This window comes from Episyrphus balteatus, chromosome 1, assembly GCF_945859705.1.
Source record: "Episyrphus balteatus chromosome 1, idEpiBalt1.1, whole genome shotgun sequence".
In the NCBI taxonomy this organism is placed as follows: Eukaryota; Metazoa; Arthropoda; class Insecta; order Diptera; family Syrphidae; genus Episyrphus; species Episyrphus balteatus.
In genome coordinates, this window is record NC_079134.1 from 55,356,204 (window position 1) to 55,379,525 (window position 23,322).

The 23,322-nt window shown below is 28.8% G+C and overlaps 1 protein-coding gene across 10 annotated transcripts in view; it reads left to right on the forward strand.

The window, feature by feature from the left end:
- Positions 1 to 23,322, forward strand: part of LOC129915875 (piezo-type mechanosensitive ion channel component) — a 291,170-nt gene that overhangs the window by 102,208 nt on the left and 165,640 nt on the right. For 7 of the 10 annotated variants that reach the window (XR_008772383.1, XM_055995585.1, XM_055995575.1 and 4 more), the window contains 8 exons: positions 15,181 to 15,330; positions 15,532 to 15,573; positions 16,777 to 16,887; positions 19,553 to 19,688; positions 19,757 to 20,043; positions 20,304 to 20,408; positions 20,470 to 20,595; positions 20,654 to 20,798. Coding sequence is in view for 9 of the 10 variants with exons in the window: in XM_055995585.1 (XP_055851560.1) it covers positions 15,181 to 15,330; positions 15,532 to 15,573; positions 16,777 to 16,887; positions 19,553 to 19,688; positions 19,757 to 20,043; positions 20,304 to 20,408; positions 20,470 to 20,595; positions 20,654 to 20,798 (1,102 nt within the window). In the remaining variant the exon portion in view is untranslated. The remainder of the gene's footprint in view (positions 1 to 15,180; positions 15,331 to 15,531; positions 15,574 to 16,776; positions 16,888 to 19,552; positions 19,689 to 19,756; positions 20,044 to 20,303; positions 20,409 to 20,469; positions 20,596 to 20,653; positions 20,799 to 23,322) is intronic. The other 3 variants (XM_055995606.1, XM_055995622.1, XM_055995637.1) reach the window with 3 other exon arrangements.

Genomic DNA, 23,322 nt, shown 5'->3' on the forward strand with positions numbered 1-23,322 from the left:
CCTCCGAGCAACAGGTAGCGAGATATATGCGAAAAACTGATTTTCGTGACCTTTTGACCTCTATAACTTTAACGCCGGCACGATATCAATGTCGAGTTTTCACATCTTCATTAAAACGCCGTAACGATGGTGTATGCTAATAGGAATTTTTCCGAAGATTGGGGTAAAAAATGCCTAAAACTTTATTTATTTAACTGAAAACTCAAAAATACATAATCAAATAGGAATTTTCAATTCAATCCGATTTCGTCATCACTCTTGTACTGTACAAAATGGTGACATCTTTACAATAGATAGATCATATCAAGCATATTCATCAGAGTGACCGCAACTCCCATAGAAAAAATTTTTTGTCGAATTTTTTTCGGGGGAACCCAATAAAATGTTCCGCCTTTGCAGATTTTTATATAGCCAAAATTTCAGCTCTATTGGATAAGTCTAAATGGTGCCGACACTCGCTCAAAGTATCAAAAATTTCTGTTTTTTCACTGTTTTTCGCAGAAAATTAGCTCTAGCTTCCAAACAGGGGGTGTTATTTTCACTTTTTATATATTAAATTAAAGGTAGTGTTGTTACACATAACTCAGATGCTAAACTTGTTTAGTTTTACTAATAAATTTTCAGTATTTACCTCAAAAAGAGCTGAAGGGCAAACTCGATTTAAAATGAAACTTTCTATGTTATAGAAAGGTATCTAATCGAAATGCTTCTCGTATAATATATAATAATACATAATAATTTTATCACCAATAATAATATATAATAATTTTATCAACAATAGAGGCACAGAGTAAAATTGACTGAAAAAAAAAAACAAAAAGGGCACCCGTTGGGGGTTGAACCTGCTATGTTTTTTTTTATAGAAAACAAATAAAATGCAGTTGTAAAATACATATTTGTTGTTTTTTTTTATGAAGATTAAGCTTCACGATCAATAATTTTATTTAAAATAAACTCGCGCTTTTTGCTAATTTTACTTTGTATGTAAAATAAATTAACTTAAAATAAAATGTGAGTTTTAATTCTGTTGCGTTTTTGTTTTAATATTAAAAGAAGTTTTAACAATTTTAAGTGTTTTCAGCCGATTGAAAATAGACACAAGTTTTCTCAAAGCACCTTCAAATCTTTTGCCCGGAAACCCGCATTTTAAAGAAGGCTTTAAAAAAGTGCAATCACTTAAAGTCGTAAATGACATGGCAGAAAGAGGAGTCAAATTAATAACTAATTTTAATAACCTTTAAACTAAAGATGAGGAACAAAAACAATATGTACTTCAAGTAGTCAGTGAGTGCCGAAAATTGTATCCTGATGCTTCCAAAACTACTTTAAGTAAATCTCTTGACACATTTTTTACTTGCGATATAGGTACTATAGGGCAAGTTTAGGATTCGTAAAAAAATCGAACTCGAGATAACAATTTTACATGACATTACGATGATGGAGAATGCCAAAAAAGTGGGTCCGGCAATTCTGTCTGTCTGTCTGTCTGTCTGTCTGTCTGTCTGTCTGTCTGTCTGTCTGTCTGTCTGTCTGTCTCTATCTGGAGCTGCAGCCTAAACGAGTGAAGTGATTTTCTTCAAACTTGGTAGTTAGCAGTTTTTGGTGATTCCCTAGAGGAGAAATTGAAATTTTTTTTTTATGACCAAAACTAACGGTACCTGCCATATAACGGAAATAGAAAAGTTAATTTTTTTCAAAAACGGCTCTAACGATTTTGATTAAAATTTTTGTGTGTAGTACTACACATAAGAGCCAACTTTTTAAATAAAAAAAATATTTTTTGTACCGTTATTAACGGTACCTGTCATAGAACGGTTTTTTTCATTTCTGAATATCTCGTACAACATTAACCCAATTCAAATCAAAATTTGTATACAAAAGTGTGTAAGTAAAGATAATATTAAAATTTTAGAAAATTTTCAAAAAACGCATTTTTGGTTTTTTAAAAAATATTTCAAAATTTTTTTTTGAAAAATCAATTTTTTGAAAACGGATTAATGCAAAATTTTGAAATTTAGTTTTAATGTGTAAATTAATTATTTCTTCAAAATGGCATCCCAACTTTTTTTTTGAAAAATGTTAAAAAATTTTTATATATAAAAAACAATTTTTTTAAAAAACGGCTCCTACAATTTTCGAAAAATTTTTTCTAAAAATACCTTTTTATACAAGAAATAAAATGGCATATTTGTTTTTTTTTTTTTTAGATAATTTAAAACGGAGTTTAATTAATTATAAAAACAGATTTAATTTTTTATACTACTTATAAAATTTCTTCAAAATATCAAATTTTTAATTTCTTGAATAAAAAGCTTTAACATTATAGTTACTTTAAGCATAAGAGCAAGTACGTGCGACCCCAGTCGTGCAATTTATTTTTTTAGTAATTACTTCATTAGTTATGTATTAGAAATGTAATGGGGACTTTTCACGAGTCGATTTTTGCCGTGCCGCGAAGCTTTTCGACTCGTGTGAACGTAATTCGCAGGCGACTAAAGTGACAATCCCTATAGAAAAATCCTAGTCGAACGACATATCGTGCGGCTAAAATCGATTCGTGAAAAGTAGGCATAAGACGATATTAAGTATTTTGTTTTTTTTAGAAATCTGTTAAATGTTTCGTTTTTTTGTTAAAACAGTTAAAAAAAAAGTTTCATTTTAAATCGAGTTTGCCTTTCAGCTCTTTTTGAGGTAAGTACTGAAAATTGAAATTGATGACAATATTTTTTTTTATTAGTAAAACTAAACAAGTTTAGCATCTGAGTTATGTGTAACAACACTACCTTTAATTTAATATATAAAAAGTGAAAATAACACCCTCTGTTTGGAAGCTAGAGCTAATTTTCTGCGAAAAACAGTGAAAAAACAGAGATTTTTGATACTTTGAGCGAGTGTCGGCACCATTTAGACTTATCCAATCTGCAAAGGCGGAATATTTAATGGGGTTCCCCCGACCAAATTTCGAAAATCGATTTCTTGCGGTCACTCTAGTGTATATAATACCATTGTCTATTATTGCTAATTTTGAAAATCTCCTTTCGCGCTTTGACCTTGAAAATCGCGATTCGCGGACATTAGATATTTCTAGACTTTTGAGGTATGTTATAGAATGTCAAAACGAAGATATTGAGCAAAAAAAAATTTCAATTAGCATTCATTCTGAGATTTACCCCTTTTTACACCTAATTTTACTGTATTAGTTATAATAAAAATTCGAATTAGCCTAGTGAACAAGGCGGTTGCCGTTTACTCCTACCGGCCTAGGTTCGAATCCGGGTGTAGTTGAGATTTTTATTTCTTAATTATGTTTTTTAGTTTTTTTCATGTTTATTATTTTTTACAAGAATATTCGGTTGTGTTAAATAAATTTATCATATGAAAAGATTTAGACATTTGTTTTAATTTTTCCACAAATCAAGAATCGAGTTAAGTGTGAAACTGGGAATTTTTTTCATTTCAAAATATCACAGAACGGAAATGGACCCCCATATTGAATTTTTTTTCGATTTTTTTTTAACCAAACGTGAAACCTTCTTTGTATTTTTTCCTTATTTTTCGACGAAAATTTGGTTATTTTATGTTTATACCTATTCGTTCAATAATCTTATCAGAATTTATTTAAGACCTTTATCTGAATTGTGCATTGCGTAAATTTCAAAATATTAACATTTTAATGCAACCCCAAACATGTCGAACAATTTTCCATTTATTTTTTCAATTGAGAGTGGTTTTCAAACCTCTTTTTCTCAGCTTTTTTTTTTTGTTTTTTCAGTCCAAAATTACTGAAAATTAACAAATTTTTTGAAAAACCAAATAATTTTCGGTTTTAGTTCATGTAATCTAATTTCATGTCTATAAATGAATGTGCAAACCATCAACAAAGTCACTTTTTGTTTAGTGCTCGACTTAAAAACATGGATTTCCGTATATTAAATTTGAATGACTAAACTGTAAATTTAATTCATTATTGGTATGCGGATTTTCTAAAATCTTAAGGTTTTTCTTTGAACCTTAGCACTAAATTTTATTTAGTAAGGCCCAATAACAACAACAACCATAGCATCCCCAAATCACAATAATCATTTTTATCAAAAAAGCAAAACCGACTTCCATGATTCAAATCGGGGTTTTATGGTTTTTATAATAGTTCCTATTTTTTAAACTGAACGAAATTGAAATGGGACCACATTGCAGCCACTAGCTTTCCAGAATTATAAAATTGATTCACTCTGTCCAAAGTTATGCGGTAACAAACATAAAAAAAAAAATTGAATACCTCCTCCTTTTTGAAAGTTGGTAAAAAAAAGTCTCGCGCCTCTAAATAATAGTGTTTCAGTACACGGTTAAAAAATCTGGAGTATTTTTTAATATTTTTTGGGTTACATATAGGTCTACGCCAGAAATGTATTACAATTTAATACATGACAAGTATTAAAATTTTTTAGCTAATACAAAATGTATTAAAATTCAATATAGTTGTATTAAAATATAATACAGTTTATATTAGAATTTAATACCGAATGTATTAAATTTCAACTATTACATATTAAAATTTAATCTTTTTATATTAATTTCTAATAACAATTTTATTAAAGGATAATACAGAAATATTTCAATTTAATACCAAATGTATTTAAAGAATAAAATGTATTCTTTTCCTCAATTCTTTACTGAAAATAAATATTAATCATAAATAATATAATAATGCTGATATTATTTTCTCTAGTTTATCTGTTTCAGAAACTTTTGCATGTAAAATCTTACTGCCGATTAAAATTCATCTGCAATGTATGCATTTTACTTCGAAAAAACACAAAGCGCATTCAATTTGTTACAAATTTACAATTTTTGTTTTAAATTTTTTTTTAGAAAAGGTACTTTTCCAGGTGACGCTAACCTTCAAACCATAGATAAGATTTTGTTTTCTTTTTAAAAATGGCTGCTGCTGTCATTTAGGTTTTTAATACAATTTGATTAAAATTTAATATTCTTGTATTACAATTTAATAATTTGTATATTAGTTTTTAATAAAATTATATTGAAATGTAATACAAAAATATTAAAATCTAATACAGCGGTATTAAAAATCAATACAAGATTAGAATTAAATACCGGTGGGTTAATCTTTAACCCAAGGAGGTTATTTTCTAACATTTTTTGTATTACAAGTAGTAACTTAATACTAAAATATTTAAATTTAATACAAAAAAGATTAAAAATAATTTTAATATTTTGGAAGTATTAAAATCTAATATTTTTTGTATTGAAAATATCTTTAATACAAGTGCTGTATTAAAAAATACTCCAGAATTTTTAACCGTATACATGTCTGAATATAGCCTTATTATTTGTCGCGGTCGGCCACCTAAGACTCGCTCAACTGTCTTCATGGTGTGTGACATCACCCTTCCCTTTGTATATAATCGTCTGGCCCAACAGCTTTTCCCTTTTTGGAGTATTTTACAGCCTCACTAACTTCTTCGACTGCTATTGGAAATTTTAGGCTTGGAAATTGTTCATTTAGAATTTTGTCACAATATTGTCGCCACCTTTGGAGAATTACGTCGTTTTCCACAAGTAGTTGGCCTTAAGCATTGTTAATGAACTTTGGCGAACAGATCTCCTGCGAATTTCTTCTTCTTTGAGCGGCTATTTTGAAGATGGTTGCGCCATTATTCGCGTTTTGTCGTAGCCCAGCAGTCGGGGTAGAAATTTCATCTAGCTCCCGATATACAGTACTGGACAAAATAAAGTACGCACTATCCGAACACATTTATGCTGTTCTCGCTCCCGAGTCATCAATAAACTATTCTTAAGTAGTGACTAAGAAAGTCTATTACTATCCTTCTACGCGCTTTTGAAAAAAAGTATAATTTATAACTGTAAGTGTTGCCATTGTTTTTTAATAATTTGTTTTTAATTTTAAGTATTTTTTTTTAGAAAACTGCCCCTCCCGCCAAAACGTCAACAATGATTGTATTTAACCCCTCTACAAGATGTTATTATCAATCCTTTGTTCTTAAGTTATCGTATTTTCCCCTCAAATGTTTCTGTTTTACTTGAGTAAAACCCTTGTATATATAAACTATAGTACTTTCATGGGTTCAAACAACTGAAACCCCGTCTGGTTCGAGAGAGCGGACCTATTCATGGAATGATTTAGGTAGCAGGACTAAGAATAATCAGTTAATGAAAGAGTCGCCAAAATATTGGAATATTATTTAAAATATTGGAATATTATTTCAATTCGGGGGAACGTGACCATTTAGCTTTGCAGATAGATGGAGGTAGAAAGATACATAGGTAGAAATGTAAGTTGTTTATTAAAAATTGAAAAAAAAAAACTAAAAACGTCAACCACGGTTGCCCGCAAGTAAAAATTACACTGTGCTACAAAATAAAAAAAAAAAAATACACCCGACAAACTACATAGTGTAGGCTGTTTGTATGGTCGAATAATGCATACAAATATTTTTGTTATAATTTTGGAACCCTCCATTTTTTTTTATCTACAAAAAACCATTTTTACAGACTTTACGATGTAATCTATCAATATCTCAGTCATTTTTTTAACAATTCTCAATGTGTTATATGTTTTTGGAAAGAAGATCCCTTTTGAATGATGTATAGAAGTCTATTGTTTAAACAAATGAAGTGCAGGTTTTTATCCCACAAATCTTGAAAAAGTGATTTTTTCCTCAATTTTTTCAAATTTACCTATTTTTTATTGCACAATAAAACAAACAAAAAAATAAAGTTAGGTTATAAACTGCGGAATCGATGCTACTTTTTCGTAACTACTAAAAAAAGTATGGCATATTCTGATGTGCATTGCAAGGAGCACAATAGGGTGCTCGTTATTTTAAAATAATTAGAATTTGTATGCTCCTTAGATCTTATATGGTTGGAAATAAACTAAAAAAATATTGCTCTAGTTTCAAGTCTCTAACTTAATTCTAACCCGTGCCTCCACACCGAAAAAAAAATTGATAATAACAGCTATCAAATTAACATTTTGGAGTGACAAAAGTATGAATTTTGATATGATTATCATATCATTTTGACATTTTTTAAATTTAGTTGAAAAGTGAAAATTTCACTCTGATTTTGATAATATTTGTATCTAAACGTCTGTAATTAAAAATACTTTAAAGTCTATAGATTAAAAATTGCAGCTGTTGCCGTTTTGATGTTTTAATTTTAATTGAAGATTTTTTTGAACAAAACATTTTTTTTTTCAAAAATTTTGCTTAAATTCAAAACTTTACTATTGCCAAAAGATTGTGTAGGCAATTAAAGGAAAACAACTTAATGGGAGTGAAGGACAATCTTCCAATTTTCAAAATGCAATTTTCTCACAAATTGTCTTCAAACATAAAAAAAATATTTGAACACAATGGCAACACCTACAATATTTAAATATACATTTTTAAAAGCTAGAAGCTTATTCATATTTGTTAAATTAAAATTAAATAAATTGAAGAAAGGGTTTTTGAAAAAATGGTAATTAAACTCAGATTTTTGAAAAAAAAAAATATTGAAAAAATTTTAACATGTCCTTTTTAAAACTTTTTCGTGATATAAAATGCATTTATTTCAGATTTATGCATTTATTTTTAGATTAGATATATTTTTTATTTTTCATATTTTAAAGAGTTTGAATACAATATTTATTATACATAAAATCTTTTGAGCATGGCATTGCCGTCTGCCCGATTGACAATCCAATTTTTACTCTATATCAGTTTTATAAATGACATTAATTTAATATAAGACATTGTTTTAATTTACAATAACTTTTTGATATTACATTTTTTTTTAAATAAATAAATAAATAATTGTGTAACAATTTAAAAAATCACCATTTATAATTCTGCTCCTATAGTTAAGAGCTATTTTTACAAATTCATACAATTTATTCATTTGATTTAACAGGTATATACAATATTCTTCTGTATCACTTCCAAGTACGCTTCTTCTTCAAAACCACATTTATTATGATTTGAAATTATAAAAGGAAATTTCAATATGCATACAGTTTATGAAAAAAATTAAAAAGTATTTCATTTTCGAACAGCTTTTTTTAATAAAAGTTTTGAAAAAAAATTAACTTATTTTTCTTTTAAATATAAAGTCATTTTTCAATAGCACTTATTGTTAAAAGTTAAATAGTAAAAGTTTATAGTTCTTATTTCCCAAAGTCTTTGAGAAAATCAATTATTTCAATGCAAAAATTCAGTTTTTATAGAAAAATCCAATGAAATTGAAGTAGTTTTTAATTTTTTTTTTTTTTCAAAACTGTAATAAATATTACATTTTCCTCTAGGGAATTCATCTGATAATATTTATAGCCAAAAATTTCAAAAAAAAATCATATTTTACTACGAAAAATTTTGAAAAAAAGTCATTTAAAAATTTTTAATAACGATTTTTTTCCAAAATACTGAGTTGAGGACCATTCTTTCAAAAACTCTTATTTAAATTTAGTGGATTTAAATTTTACAGATAGAAATGAGATTCTGGCTTCTTAAAAACATGTATGTAAATATTGTAGGTGTTGCCGTTGTGTTCAAAATATTTTTTTTTGTGTTTGAAGTCAGTTTGTGAGAAAATTTTTAATTACCGACGTTTGAAGAAAAAGATCATCAAAATCAGAGCTGTTCGGCCGGGTTCCGTTCCCTAATAATTTGCCTTAGCTACTCCACTAGGAATACAATTTAAAGTGAAAATGTCCAAAAGTGCAGATTCGCGGTTTTGGCGTTGTGCCGACGACGTAACTCGCGCTCATTATAAAAAAAAAATTTTTGGCGTCGCTCAATAGTTTTTTTTTTACCTGGGCAATTCCATGGTAACTCACGTTACATTCACAAAAATTTCCGATATATAAATAATTTTTTTTTTTTGTTAATTTTAATATAAATTGATACAAATTTACTATCCATGAACGGAGCATAACATTTACTTTCATAATTTACAAAAAAAATTTTTCTTTAATTTTAGTATTTGCTTGGAATAAATAAAAGTATGATGGTAACTCACGTTACAAAAATCGGACACGAGATTTAAGAGTCCCACAGTATGAAGTTTTTCTGCGAAATTAAGAATCTTAATTTGTTTTAAATGAAGATTCCATACATAACAAATTACAAACTTTTAATATTAGTGACAAAACCAAACATTTATTCGATATTTCGAGGAAAAATTTTAAAATGTTTAGGTAACTCACGCTTCATTATTTTGGTAACTCATGTTACCTGCGATTTGTTGTTCCAAAAGTAAAGAAAAGATGCATTTTCACTCAAGTTTTTTTTAAATCGAATATTGTGTAACGAAGCTTGCTTAAATATTAATTTATTTTAGCAATAACGAGGGCATATTGTCATGGTCACTATTAGATTCATCCAATTTTCTGTGGGCTTGTTTTTTCGTCATTTTCATGTGAAATTCTTCTGTAGTTGGCAGCTTATGCTTTAAAAATGCTTTAAGATTATTTATTCTCCTTGAATTTAATTTCTATCCATAAGGGAATACAACAAAGAATCTTTTCTTGCAACTTGCATAAAATGTTACCGTTTGTAAATAGTAATTTGCTATTACAAAAAGTAAAAAAAACTGCATAATTTGTTCAAAATTCGTGTCCACTTTTTCATGGAATTACCCACCTGCAAAAAAACAGAATCTGTAGTTTTTAAAAAATCTATAAATATCGGCAATTCTATGCTTCCAACACGCTTTGTTTAATGAATTCGTTTTCCCTCAATAATTTTGTATTGTTTTCACAAATATCTTTCCTTATTTCCAGTTTTAAAAAATTTATTAATACAAAACTTTTTGTAAAAAATGTACCCCCTGCAGCTGAAAATATATCAATTGTGTTAAAAATTTTTCCTCGTTTAAATATTCAACACGGATCAAAATTATTTGAACGTATGTAATTATAGTTTTTTGCGTGTACTACATTATGTAGCAGACGTAATAGTACGAGAGCTAGCAACGTCGGAAAAACATTCATTTCAGGTCGGCCAGTTTTTAGATATGCTATGTCTCTCTCTCTTCCGCATCTAATTCGGGCCATCTGATTGGTGGAAGTAAGCAAATGGTTGCGTTGGTCTGCAGGCATCGTAATTGAACCGTTAAAATATCAATTTCTCAAATCATTTTAAAAGGTTTTTTTTTAATTTTTATTGAACTTTTTGCAACATTAACTTATTATTGCCAGACATATTTACGGCAATTTTAAATTAAAAAAAAAAAAGAAAAATTCAAAATATTTTAGTATGGCTAAAGTTTTGATTTAATGTTATTTAAGTATCTAAAAACCCAGAATTAATTTGCTAGACAATAATTCGATTGCTTACATTCAGCCAGACATATTTAAAAGTTAAAAGTGATGTGGTATTATTTACCTTGGGATTAAAAACAATGAAATAAATTTGTGGATTTATGAGGTATCAAAATAACAATAAAAGATAATGATCACAAGTATGATTAAAAACAAAAATTTGGACGGTTACATGAAATTTAAGGTTAGATTTTTTAATTCATAATTGTATTACAAAAATCGGATTCTTCTTGTAGTCCAAGAGCTAGTGGCACATTTGACTAAGGTAGCTCTTGTAAGGCTGAAAATTCTTACAGTGGTCATTTTTAGCACGCTAAGTAAAAATATTTTGGTCTGGCAGACCTCAGCGGTGCACATCATATATATATATGACCTTGAAAGTGTAAAAAAAAATTTAAAAAAAAAGTTGCTCTTGTAAGGCTGAAATTTTTATAGAATTTAGTTTACCCATCGAGAAGATCAAAAAAAAAATTGCCAGACTTTTTTGAGGTGCACAAGTGCCTGCCAGACTAACTTAAAGGTGTGCAGTTTACATGCATTAAACGAAACTTTATTCTGTAAAGTCGAAATTTATATATGTGTTTGTCTAAGCGATTTTAAGAGGAATTGTGCAATTACAGTCGGTTCTGACCAGTATAAGTCCTAGTTAGGTGAGTGGAAAGATGCAACTTTCTAAAAAATGACTTAAAATCCAAAAAAAAATATTTAAAAACAACTGTAACACTTACAGTTATAAGTGATACTTTTTTTAAAAGCTTAAATTGTACACTTAATTTTAAATTTTAAATCAAAATATTTAAATTAATCGTTTTTGAAATATCCAATTTTAAAGTTAAAATTAGGAAAAAAAAATTAAAAAAAAACACATTGCATAATAATATTGCCAAGACTGTGAATTAAGAGCAAAACTGAGTGATACAGAACATTGCTCTAATAAATTTCCTATCAAACACTGAAAACTACATGTCTCTACGACTTCTAGTTTTTGAGTAAATTGTAAAATAAGAAAACCATTTTTGTATCAGATTTTTATTTTTTTATTTATATTTTTAATATTTTCTTATATTTTCTTATTTTTCAATTTACTCAAAAACTAGAAGTCGTAGAGACATGTAGTTTTCAGTGTTTGATAGGAAATTTATTAGAGCAATGTTCTGTATCACTCAGTTTTGCTCTTAATTCACAGTCTTGGCAATATTATTATGCAATGTGTTTTTTTTTAATTTTTTTTTTCCTAATTTTAACTTTAAAATTGGATATTTCAAAAACGATTAATTTAAATATTTTGATTTAAAATTTAAAATTAAGTGTACAATTTAAGCTTTTAAAAAAAGTATCACTTATAACTGTAAGTGTTACCGTTGTTTTTAAATATTTTTTTTTGGATTTTAAGTCATTTTTTAGAAAGTTGCATCTTTCCACTCACCTAACTAGGACTTATACTGGTCAGAACCGACTGTAATTGCACAGTTCCTCTTAAAATCGCTTAGACAAACACATATATAAATTTCGACTTTACAGAATAAAGTTTCGTTTAATGCATGTAAACTGCACACCTTTAAGTTAGTCTGGCAGGCACTTGTGCACCTCAAAAAAGTCTGGCAATTTTTTTTTGATCTTCTCGATGGGTAAACTAAATTCTATAAAAATTTCAGCCTTACAAGAGCAACTTTTTTTTTAAATTTTTTTTTACACTTTCAAGGTCATATATATATATGATGTGCACCGCTGAGGTCTGCCAGACCAAAATATTTTTACTTAGCGTGCTAAAACTGACCACTGTTAGAATTTTCAGCCTTACAAGAGCTACCTTAGTCAAATGTGCCACTAGCTCTCCTACTATTGATAAATCATTACCATCGTCTTCATCACTGCTGTGTTTTTTATTGTCGTCTTTTGAATTGCCATCATCTTGTAATAAGTTATTGTCTATTATAGAATGAAAAATTTTAATATCTTTTGGGAAAGAAATTTATTGATATTTTATTGTTAATTTTTACCTTAATAATAATAATATCGGCAACTAATGACGGTAATTGATCTCCAACAAACCAGACAAAACCATATTTATCCTCAATTATGGTCCAGCCGCAAGCTTGAGGTAAAAGAGATGTAGCTTGTTTTAAATGAGCATTTCTCAAAACTTTGTGACGTAACGAACTCGTAGTAAATGTTGGCATAATTCAGCTTTACATGGTGGTAGGTTTGATGGACCAAAATTACGGATTTTTTTTTTTCAAAATTATCATTTGGTTTGTTAGACCGGTAAGTATTTGAAAAAAAGATCGAACCAAACTTCATTGACGTTCCAAGAATCTCGAAAACCGTAAATATGACAAATTAACTTTTCCAAGATCATAAATGTCTCATCCAGCAAATCTTCTTTATACTGTAATGATTGCTTCTAACGTCGAAGTTTACCTTTCCGGAAAAAAGCTGATGTGTAGTCGCATCTTGTGAGCGAATGAAAGCAAAGTAGAGCTTTCGATAAAAAATTCCCTAGAATTTTGTATATCTCATTGACGCTTATAAATCGTTCATGATTCCCGACACCCAAATTCATCCAGAGTTTTAGTGATGTTTTTAAATGATCCATGTTACCAAGAAGTATACTTAAAATATCTGTGCCTGAGCAGCGCAGCGTATCACAACTTCGGCATCGATATTTATTTGTGCAAATGTGATATATTATTCGAGAATCGGTTTCTTCGTGATCTTCGCAAAACAATGAATCTTCAAAAGTTTTAATAACTTTATTACTTTCAACTCGGTATGAAAAGCACTCGTTGTAGTTCAGATACATTTTTTTTTCCAATGATAAAAGCCATTTCATCACTCCCCAAAAGTTAATACAAAAGTTAAGAAAAGCCTCTTTAAAATATATATTTTTAAGTTCAGATACAAAATTATGAGGACGAATTTGATTGGGCCCGATTGTAACTTTTGTAATCCCGGCGGCGTGAACGCTCAAAATCTTTGATTGATTGCGAAAAATATTGATCGAAGACAATATCGACAGAATTGGATTTTTACACGAATTTGAAAAACTTCTTTACATTTTTTTAATTTATCTTCTATAAATGTTATTATTTTTCCATTTCGATTTGTACAAAAAACGCATTTTAATTTTTCGCTAGCCATTGTAACACAATATAAATAAAAACATGTAACCCGACGCAATTTTGACTACTAAAAGCTGGTGTCGTCTATCTTGCTTGCGCAACTAACACGCGATTGTCTTTACTCTCCCAGCATGCCCTATCTCTTTTAACTTTTAGATATGTCTGGCTGAAGATAAATAATCGAATTATTGTCTGGCAAATTAATTCTGGGTTTTTAAATAGGTACTTAAACAACATTAGCTGTGTTTTATTTTCCTCATGATCCAGATCAGGTCATTGTTTTTATTAGCTTTACAACAAAAGCAGGATTTTGCTTTGTTATAGTCTAGGATCCCGCCATATAACGACATACCCCCATCGTTATACCAGTTAAGAGTTATATTTTCTGAAAGGTAGTGTCTAGGAAATAAATTGCACATGGGTTGCCTAGCGATATCCTGTCAAGGCATAGGGTTGCCAGGCCTTAAAGTTTATTTTTCCGTATTTTTGAATACGCGACCCTGCTTATATGGCAAGCCAAAGAGTTATAAAAAAAATATTATGTCATAGGAAATTTTATTTGAAAATTTTAATTTTCAGGATTTTTTAAAATTTGAAGTTTGAGTAATGTAAACCAAGGTGAGTTTAGAAAATGGGCAAAAATCTATTTTCTAAACAAAACGTGATAAAAATAAATTTGAAATTGTTATCGATAGATATTATAAAAATATGAAAGCTACACATACAAATAAAAAATGTAAAAAATCTACAACTGGAGATATAGTCTTTTTAAAGTCTTGACACTCAAATTCGATATTTGAGAAATAATTCACCAAAAATCAGAATAAAAGATTTTTTAAATAATTTTTATTTTATAAGTTAGAAAAAATAAAATAACTTGACACGTATCTGTCAAATTTTTAATTTAACTTACCGTTTTCGCGGAGGGATTTGTTGAAAAAGTCCTATATCACATTAAAAATGTCTGGCAATAATAAATTCATGTTTGCAAAAAGTTCAATAAAAATAACAAAAAAAAAAACTTCTTAAAATTATTTGAAAAATTGATATTAATTGCGACTATCTTATTTATATGTCTTTTTTTTGTCGCTGAAACAAATCCTAAGTCCTTTATGATGAAATCCTGACGTGATGAACTTAAATGTACTTCAGATATGGCTTCAACGAACGATAGAAAAAAAAAACATATAAATAACAAAAGTCCTGTTCCTTTGGGAGGTGGCAAAGTACTACTAGTGGTTTACTAGCGATTTTCAATGGAACGCACTTTCGACGAATTCAATACAAATCGTATCTACTTGGGAAGAAGAGCATGATTAGATGATAGAAAGTACTAGATTAATCAAAACATCTACTAGTAGTAAACTACCACCTCCAATGGAACAGGGCTAAAGTTGTTTGGCTGAGTCATCATTCTGTCTGGAAAACTAGAAAAATAAATGCCTAACCTATGATGTGAAACGCAAAATTCTTTAATGAACTTAATCTTCAGTTTTATGTTTATGCCTTAAGTAGCTAAATCAGCTACTTTATGCCTAAAGTAGCACAAATTAACTCACACATTTAGAAACCAAACGTAAACAAAATTTAAAAAACGATTTTTGTTTTATATAATTTCTTTTTTTTTTAAGTTTCATTAGTTATCATTTTATTATGTTTTGTATTTGTTTTTCTTTTTTTTTTTTTTTTTTTTTTTCATTTTAATATTGCTTTTAGAAATGATGAAGCTTCCAAAACAATTGCACTAAATACTCAATCAAATACAGAAATACATGATACGAACACCACAACAACTACCGCTGCATTACATCAACCACTCATTGATATCAACGAAATTGAATTAGATACCATTGATGCTCACATTAGGTAAAATAAATGTTTAAATAATTTAAAGTCTTTAATCTACCTTTCTTTTTCAATTTTCATATTTTTATTTGAGCTATACCTATTCTAATAGTATTATCGTTGAATTTTTTTCTTTAAAATTTAAGAATTGCAAACACAAATGTCCCATATCTTAAAAGTTCCAAAGTTATTTAACTTATTATTTTTCTTTATTTTTTGCAGAAAAGAGTCGGGGAGTCAAGGTTCCTTATCAAGACCTCTTGGGTAAGAATTTTTAATTTAAACCATATACGCTTAATATTGAAGAGAAAAATGGAAATGTTTTTTTTTTTTTTCTTCTTAATGTGCAATCAAAAATTAAAAACTTAATAAATTTGATGTTTAAGCCTTAATCAGTCAACACAAAATTAGCTCAAGTTTTCAATGAGAAAAGAAGAAAAGTTAAAGAAAAAGGTTCTTATTCAGTTTGTTTTTTTTTATGAAAAGTATGTTTTTTCTTTAAAATTAAACACATTTTATTCCTATTTTTTTGTACTCTGGGTATGAGTATAAAAAATATAGTTATCAGATAGAAGCCGTATTTTTCTACATCTCGGAAGTGACTTATGCCTGATTTACAATATTGCGAGACGACGAGACGAGATTTTTTCTTGGTAATTTAAATCGTAGGCCATTTGGTAATGTAACGATTTTTGTTTGGGTAAATTGTTTATTTTTGACAGAATATAGAGGAATTTGTGTGAAAAGAAGGAAATTATTTGATCAAACATCGAAAACTGGACATAAATTTCGCTCTCGCAATACTCTCGTCTGGTCGTCAAGCAATATTGTGAATCAGAAAACCAAATAAATGATACAAGTAAGAATTTTTTTGTTTGGTTAGGCTTTTTCGAAATACAGGTCGAATAAATTCTGATTTTTTGAAGAGTATGAAACAGAATTTACTGAAAACATTAGGGGAAAAGTACTTAACCCATTGCCAGATTAGACAAGTACATATGTATCAAATGAATGGTCTATATGTGTGCCAAATATTAACAAAATTGGTTTTTGGGGATTTTCAGATATTTGAGTCTGAAGTTTGAGAATGAAAAATTAGAAAAAGCAGTTCAAAAGCAAATGTTTATAGCATCAAAAGCATAGCACCTAAACAATTTTCAATTCAATTTCAGTAAAAGTAAAAGATCAGATATGTACATTTTTCCTACGTTCAAACTTTTTTCATATATGATTTTTAGACTATTTAAAAAATTTTCACTGTCTAAAATAAGCAAGGTTTTTTTTTAATTAGCGAAAACTTCGAAGTTACAAGAGCCAAAAATCTGTAAAATTTCTAAGGAATAGCTACTTCATTTAAATGGAAACCTCTGAATTCCGGTAGGGCTAGAAGTAATATTCAATACATTTCAAATAGAATTATTAGTTTATAAAGTATCCTATATTATTAATAGTCAATTGTGTTTTTAGGCGAAGATCAAGTGGAGTGCCTGGTATAAGGGTGATGCCTCCCTCCGTAGAGATGGGACTTGATGAGACAGGCACTCTAAGCGACGAATGGTCTTATGAAAAAGTAGACAGGTATAATACAAAATTAATTGGCTAGTACCCTGCACGTCAATTAATTTAATTACTCACATTTAATTGCATAAGCCTCTCATTATAAAATTCATTTTGCATTTAGTTCATCGTTATAATTTGTTAATAAATACATATATAGGCCTTATTCATAGCCGTTTGATTAAACCACGATAAAAAACATGCTCATCTCATTTTTGTACTACATAAATATTTTCCAACTTTGGAAAATATTATTATGACAAAGAAGTGAACTAAATGTATTTTTATAGTATTGCATAATGTACATACATAGTCTACCACATAAATTTGGCCTTTCTCACTTTTTGGCCGGTTAAAAAAAAAATAATTTAATTATAATGGCTATGGATATGTCCACTGCACTTTAACTTTTATAGTTGTTTATTTGCTTGAATTTATTTAAACAAAAATTTATAGCTCCAATCACGTAACGTAGTTATAACCTTGAAAGAAAAACTTCATAAAATAATTAAACGTTTAATTTTCGAGCTCGGATATCATTTTCAAATTTAAATAGTATATTTGACCAGGAAGAAACAGGAGCAGTGTCAGAAAAGTTAATTCATCAATTTTTATGATTGGTCTCGGCGTAGAACTTCGTTCTCGAACGTACAAATTTGTTGATGTAATCTTGCTTTATGAAACATTATTTCTGACCATCTCAATACTAAACATCCTAATTTTTGATGTAATCTTGCTTTATGAAACATTATTTCTGACCATCTCAATACTAAATATCCTATTTTATTGGAGTGTAAATGTACGGATTTTTTGTTTTTCTTCATATGCCTTCAATTCAGCGCTATTATGATCTCTATTTGAAGGGGATCATAATTCTCCCACGTATCTGCTTCATACTAGTGATCCGCGTAGGCAAACTGGATGCTGGTGTTTTTTCATTTGCTTGGACGAGAAGCTTAAGGGTCTACATATCTTTTTACTTCGCGATCCTACCTCAATGACTTAATTTTGGTTGTTAGAATAAAAATGATACAAAATGGTTCAAATTTAAATTATTACAGAATTCGAAGTTACAAAAGCACGTTGTACCATCAAAAGTTCAAACATGCCTAGCATCTCTCAATTTTTTTGTGATTAATACTTCTTAAAAAGTCATTAACCAATTAAAATACGAAAAAGTTCAGGAACTTCATCACCTGAATTGCGTCCCGAAAGGGTGAACGTCTGGGTTTACAACTATAACACGCCAATAAAGTCAATTTCGAAGTTCCAGAAAAAATTCTCTAGGTACATATTTAATATTAAAGTTTCCTTCGAGTGACTAGATTTTTTTTTCGAAGAATTTTGATGCGTTTATTTCAAATTAGACCTCATAATTGTTCTCGTGAGCCATAACATGGGCTTCCACCCTTATCATGTTAGTAGAAAAAATTTAATAGCTTATGCTTGCAGCCAACATTCATTAAAGTCGTGATTTTTTGTCATTTCAAGAATAAATTATATGATTTTCCAACTACTATTTGTCGTTAAAAAAAAAAAAAAAAAAAAAACAATTTATTACTTTGTACGTATTTTTATGTGGTTTTCTATATTTGATATGCTGAATTATGCTAATTTAATCACGTCAAGTTTTTGAAATAGGTATTCCAATTACAAAACTATTAGGAAGTTTGATATTACGAGGTAACTTATTACTGCATTTTATGTAACAGTATAGAAAGAAAAACTTATCTTTTACTCCTCTTTGAGATATCGCAAGTTGAAATCAATGATCTCTTAAGACTTCGTCAAATTTTTAGATTTATTATTTCAATGGTTAAGGCCTAACTATAAAAGGCAACGAACTACTTCGGTTTCTCTAAAAATTAAAAGTAACCATAATGAACACATGCACCCACAGCTATCTTTCACAGTTAATATTTTTTGTTTTCTTTCGTCTAAAAAATGTTTTAAAAAAAGTTTTTCCTTGATTCATTTTTCTATTATCAATTCTTTGTATTAAGTGCAATTAAATTGATTCCGCTTGCATCCACATACCATACCACATGGGATTCAGAGCGCACGTCATATACCTTACGAAAGTTGAAAGAACCACGCATTATGTGTATTATAGTCAGCATCATGGAATTGTGTATTTCACTCTATTGTACATGCCATTCTAACATTAGGCTCACAATTAACTTTGGATTTCTCAGAGATAAATCTAAATATTTGTATATTTTAAAATAAACTATAAAAATGTTATCTTTCGGATAACATAATGTGGACCCGAAATCATGTTTCATTTTCTAAAAACGGGACCTCATGGTTCTAAGCTACCTCCGCACTAATTTTCAGCCAAATCGTTTCAGCCGTTCTTGAGTTATACCTATATATTTATTTATATATACGAAAAACATGTGAAATAAACCCACTAATTTTATATCTTATTTATTTGTTTATTTAACTCTTAATTAACACAATTTACAAAAGATAAAATACATGCATTATTATAAACCATTTCATTTTGTTGGGCGATATTAACAGGTATATATCTATCAATGTGCTTATTGGCATGTGGTAATGTAAAATTTAAATGTAAATAATTATTTAGAACAAACAAATCATTTTTAAACTGCACAATTGATTACTTTTATGTTTTTAAACGAAATAGTTATTTTTTATTTACTAAATGTTTGTCTTTTAGAGCTGGAGATTTTACATATGAGGAAGATTTCGCAACCAGAGATCACCACATCATTATTGAAGCACTAATATCAGCTTGGTATGCTATACTTTCAAATACTGATCTTATCTGTTATATTGTAGTATTCATAAATCAGGTAAATACTCATAAATTTATCAAAGTAAACACACAAAAAACAAATAAATTTGTAATCTATAAATTAAGGTCATCAACGCCAGCATAATTTCTCTTCCATTGCCGTTAATGGTATTCCTCTGGGGAACACTATCCCTTCCTCGCCCTACAAAAACATTCTGGATCACATTGATCGCTTACACCCAAGCACTTGTTTTGATAAAATGTGTTTGCCAATTTAGATTGATTTGGTCAAATTATATCAATATGCCTCTACCAAATCAACCATTGGCTGCTGTCAAAATAATAGGAATCGGATTAAATCAACACTATGCAAATTATGATTTACTTCTTTTGTTGGTCTTATTTTTCCATAGGTACAAAATAACAATTTAAAATAAAAATTGAGGAGTAATTTTTTAAAAGGGAATAAAATCAATGTTCGCTTTATTCGAATTAAATAGTTTTCCACATTACAAGTTAAATGAAAACAGCAAATTGATCGTATGAAAAAAATAACAATTTTGCTTTAAGTTTTGTTTTCGATTTTCTGAGAAATGAGAGTGTTTTTATACCCTTTTGAATTCCTCAATTAAATTTCATTTCTTGTACATGTATAAATCAAAATATTCCTTAGATTTGTGTTGAAATCTCAGGGTTTATGGAAATCTGAATACAAAGGAGAAGTAATGCAAGAACATGCTTTGATTTTAAAAGAAGATGCTCTTACTAAAAATGTTTCGTAAGTTTTAAATTTTTGTTACAATCAATTTGTCAAATTTTATATATTTTCTGAATCGCAGAGATGATATAAATGAAGAACAAGCAGCGATCATACAAACAGCTGATGGTGGAAATGACCATAATACTCAAGATTCAAGTTCTCTTCAAAATTCAGGAGAGTATATTGCTGGAATTTCACAACTAACGTAAGTTTTTATGGGATTTAATTATGATTCTATTTGTACTGAAATATTTTTTTTTTAGGAAACATAAGTATTTGTCGTCTTATCGAAAATTTTTTATTAATTTAATTAAAAAAACTCGATTACCTGCTGATGTTTATGCGCTGATGTTTTTATGTGACTTTATTAATTTCTTCGTTCTTTTATTTGGTTTCACAGCATTTGGGGTAAGATCTATGTACCCGTATACATATAAATGTTCAGTAAAATTTATTAACCCGTATTCATTATGTTTAGTTCTTCAATTTTTTATAAATAGGTACATACTTTTTTCAAAAAAATATTTATAACTCCAATAAATCTCTGAATGAAAGTTAATAGACTAAAGTTTTGTAAATCTTTGTTTTTTTTAGACATTCTATAACGTTTCTAAAAAGATCTCGTGTACGCACGTCTCTATTTGCAAGGTCCAACTAGGTCAGGTCCATAAAATTAAAAAAAATAGATGAACAAAAAAATGAAATTTCACTAAACTGCCCAGCGACAAGGACAAGAGTACATTACCTTAGGCAGTGAAAAATAGTAACGGATTCTAATATAGGAGTCAAATTCAAGTCAAGCATTTCTGCTGATTTTTAGTGAGTAATTTTTCACACATCAAATTTGACGGTTTTGACTTCTAAACGTCCATACTAGATGAGCAGTCATATTTTTTGATAAAAGTGTTGCTGTATGAAGTCTTTAGAATTCTTACGAAATTTGGCCTCACTTTGCACTTCACTCCAATGAGAGTACCCTTTTGGTACTTATTTTTGCATTTTTGAAGGTTTTGTGTTCCTTCAATCAACAAAAGTGAACAAAATGACTCCAGAGTAATTTTAGTGCTACGGAGTACTCCGGATTAACTCCACATTTTAAGTCAGATTTATGCCGATTTGCACACACTTATGAATTTGAAGTTTGACATTTTAAAATTTGGTTTGAAAAGTGAAAAAAGCGGTGAGTGTTTCTATCAAACTCTTTTCCGCCAGATTTATTTCTTCCATTATTTTTGTTAGTACTTCACTTTAAAAAAATTTTTCCAAAATCAAATTGAAAACCGAATAAAGGAATTTCTCAACCAGTGTTCTTCATCAATAAAAAAAATCCTGTGCCAGATAAAAAAAATCCCATTTTTTCTGCGTCAATGGGCATATAAAATCAAACTAAGGGTGTGTGTAATTAGGCTGAAAAAAAAACCGGTCAGAAGCATAGTGAAAAATATATCAAAAGTAAAACTTATCAACGAACGCTTATTATGCTTCAGTACCTGGATGACCGAGCTTTGCTCGGTATCTTTATAACTTTCAGTGAAAAAGTATAAACCATTGATTTGTTTTCGTCGCATTCTAAGGTTACACAAGGCGACATTTCCAGTTTAATATCGTTTTTTTTTTTACGTTTTGAATACATGAACTTATTCTCTTTAATTATTCCTATTACAAAGTTTAGAAATATCAACCTTGACAATTCCAAAAACTCCAGATAAAGGCTAGTTAAAAGAACTATTTTTATTAATTAGAGATTTAGTGTCTGAGTTAACAACACGTAAAAAAATAATCAACCCTATAACAGTAGTTGTCATATTTGACTTCCAGTTTTTAAATTGGGGCAAGTCGTTTTCGACCAACGTTCCAGTAAAAACAACATACGTTAAAGTAGTGAATGTATGATCTTCTTTTCTATCTTGATGTACGAAGAAGAATAAATTAAGTCAATTCGAATGATACAAAAACGTATTGTTCAATGTTTTCATACTAACAATTAAAATAAAATGCACGACTGGGTCGCACGAACTTGCTCTTAGAGTTAAAGTTGCTTAAATTTTTAAGACTTTTTATATAGAAATTTGGAAAAAAAAATAAAATTCGTTTTTTAAAAAAAAGAAAATAAAATCTGAAATTAAATTGCCCTCCAAAACAAGTATGCAGTTTTGATTGATATATTAACATGCATTTTTAGAAAAAAAATTTTCAAAATCGTTAGAGCCGTTTTTTAAAAAACTAGTTTTTTATAAATAATTTTTTGGAAAAAAAGTTTTAAAATAAAATTGGTATGCCATGCTTTACAAATCACTAATCAACATCTAAAAACAAAATTTCAAAAAAATTCAATGTCCCGTTTTCGAAAATTTGATTTTTCAAAAAAAAATTTTCAAAATTTTTTTAAAAATCCAAAAATTATTGTTTTCAAAATTTTATTTTTGGCTTATATTTAAATTATATAAATGCTTCTTCACAAAAAGTTTCGTTGAAATCGAATAAGCAGTTTCGGAGATAATCGGATTTGAAAAAAACGGTTCTATGGCAGGTACCGTTAATAATGATGAATAATGAATTTTTTCATTGAAAGATAGACCTTAGCTTAAAACTAACACTTGAATTTTTTAAACAAAATCGTTAGAGCCGTTTTTGAGATATTTCAATTTTACTAAAATCGGTATATGACAAGTACCGTTATTTTTGGTCCAAAAAAATTAATTCCAAAAACCCCTCTGGAGAGTCGCCAAATAACGCTACATACCAAGTTTGACATTAATCGGTCCATCCGTTTAGGCTGTAGCTCCTTATACAGACAGACTGACAGACTGACAGACTGACAGACTGACAGACTGACAGACTGACAGACTGACAGACTGACAGACTGACAGACTGACAGACTGACAGACTGACAGACTGACAGACTGACAGACTGACAGACTGACAGACTGAC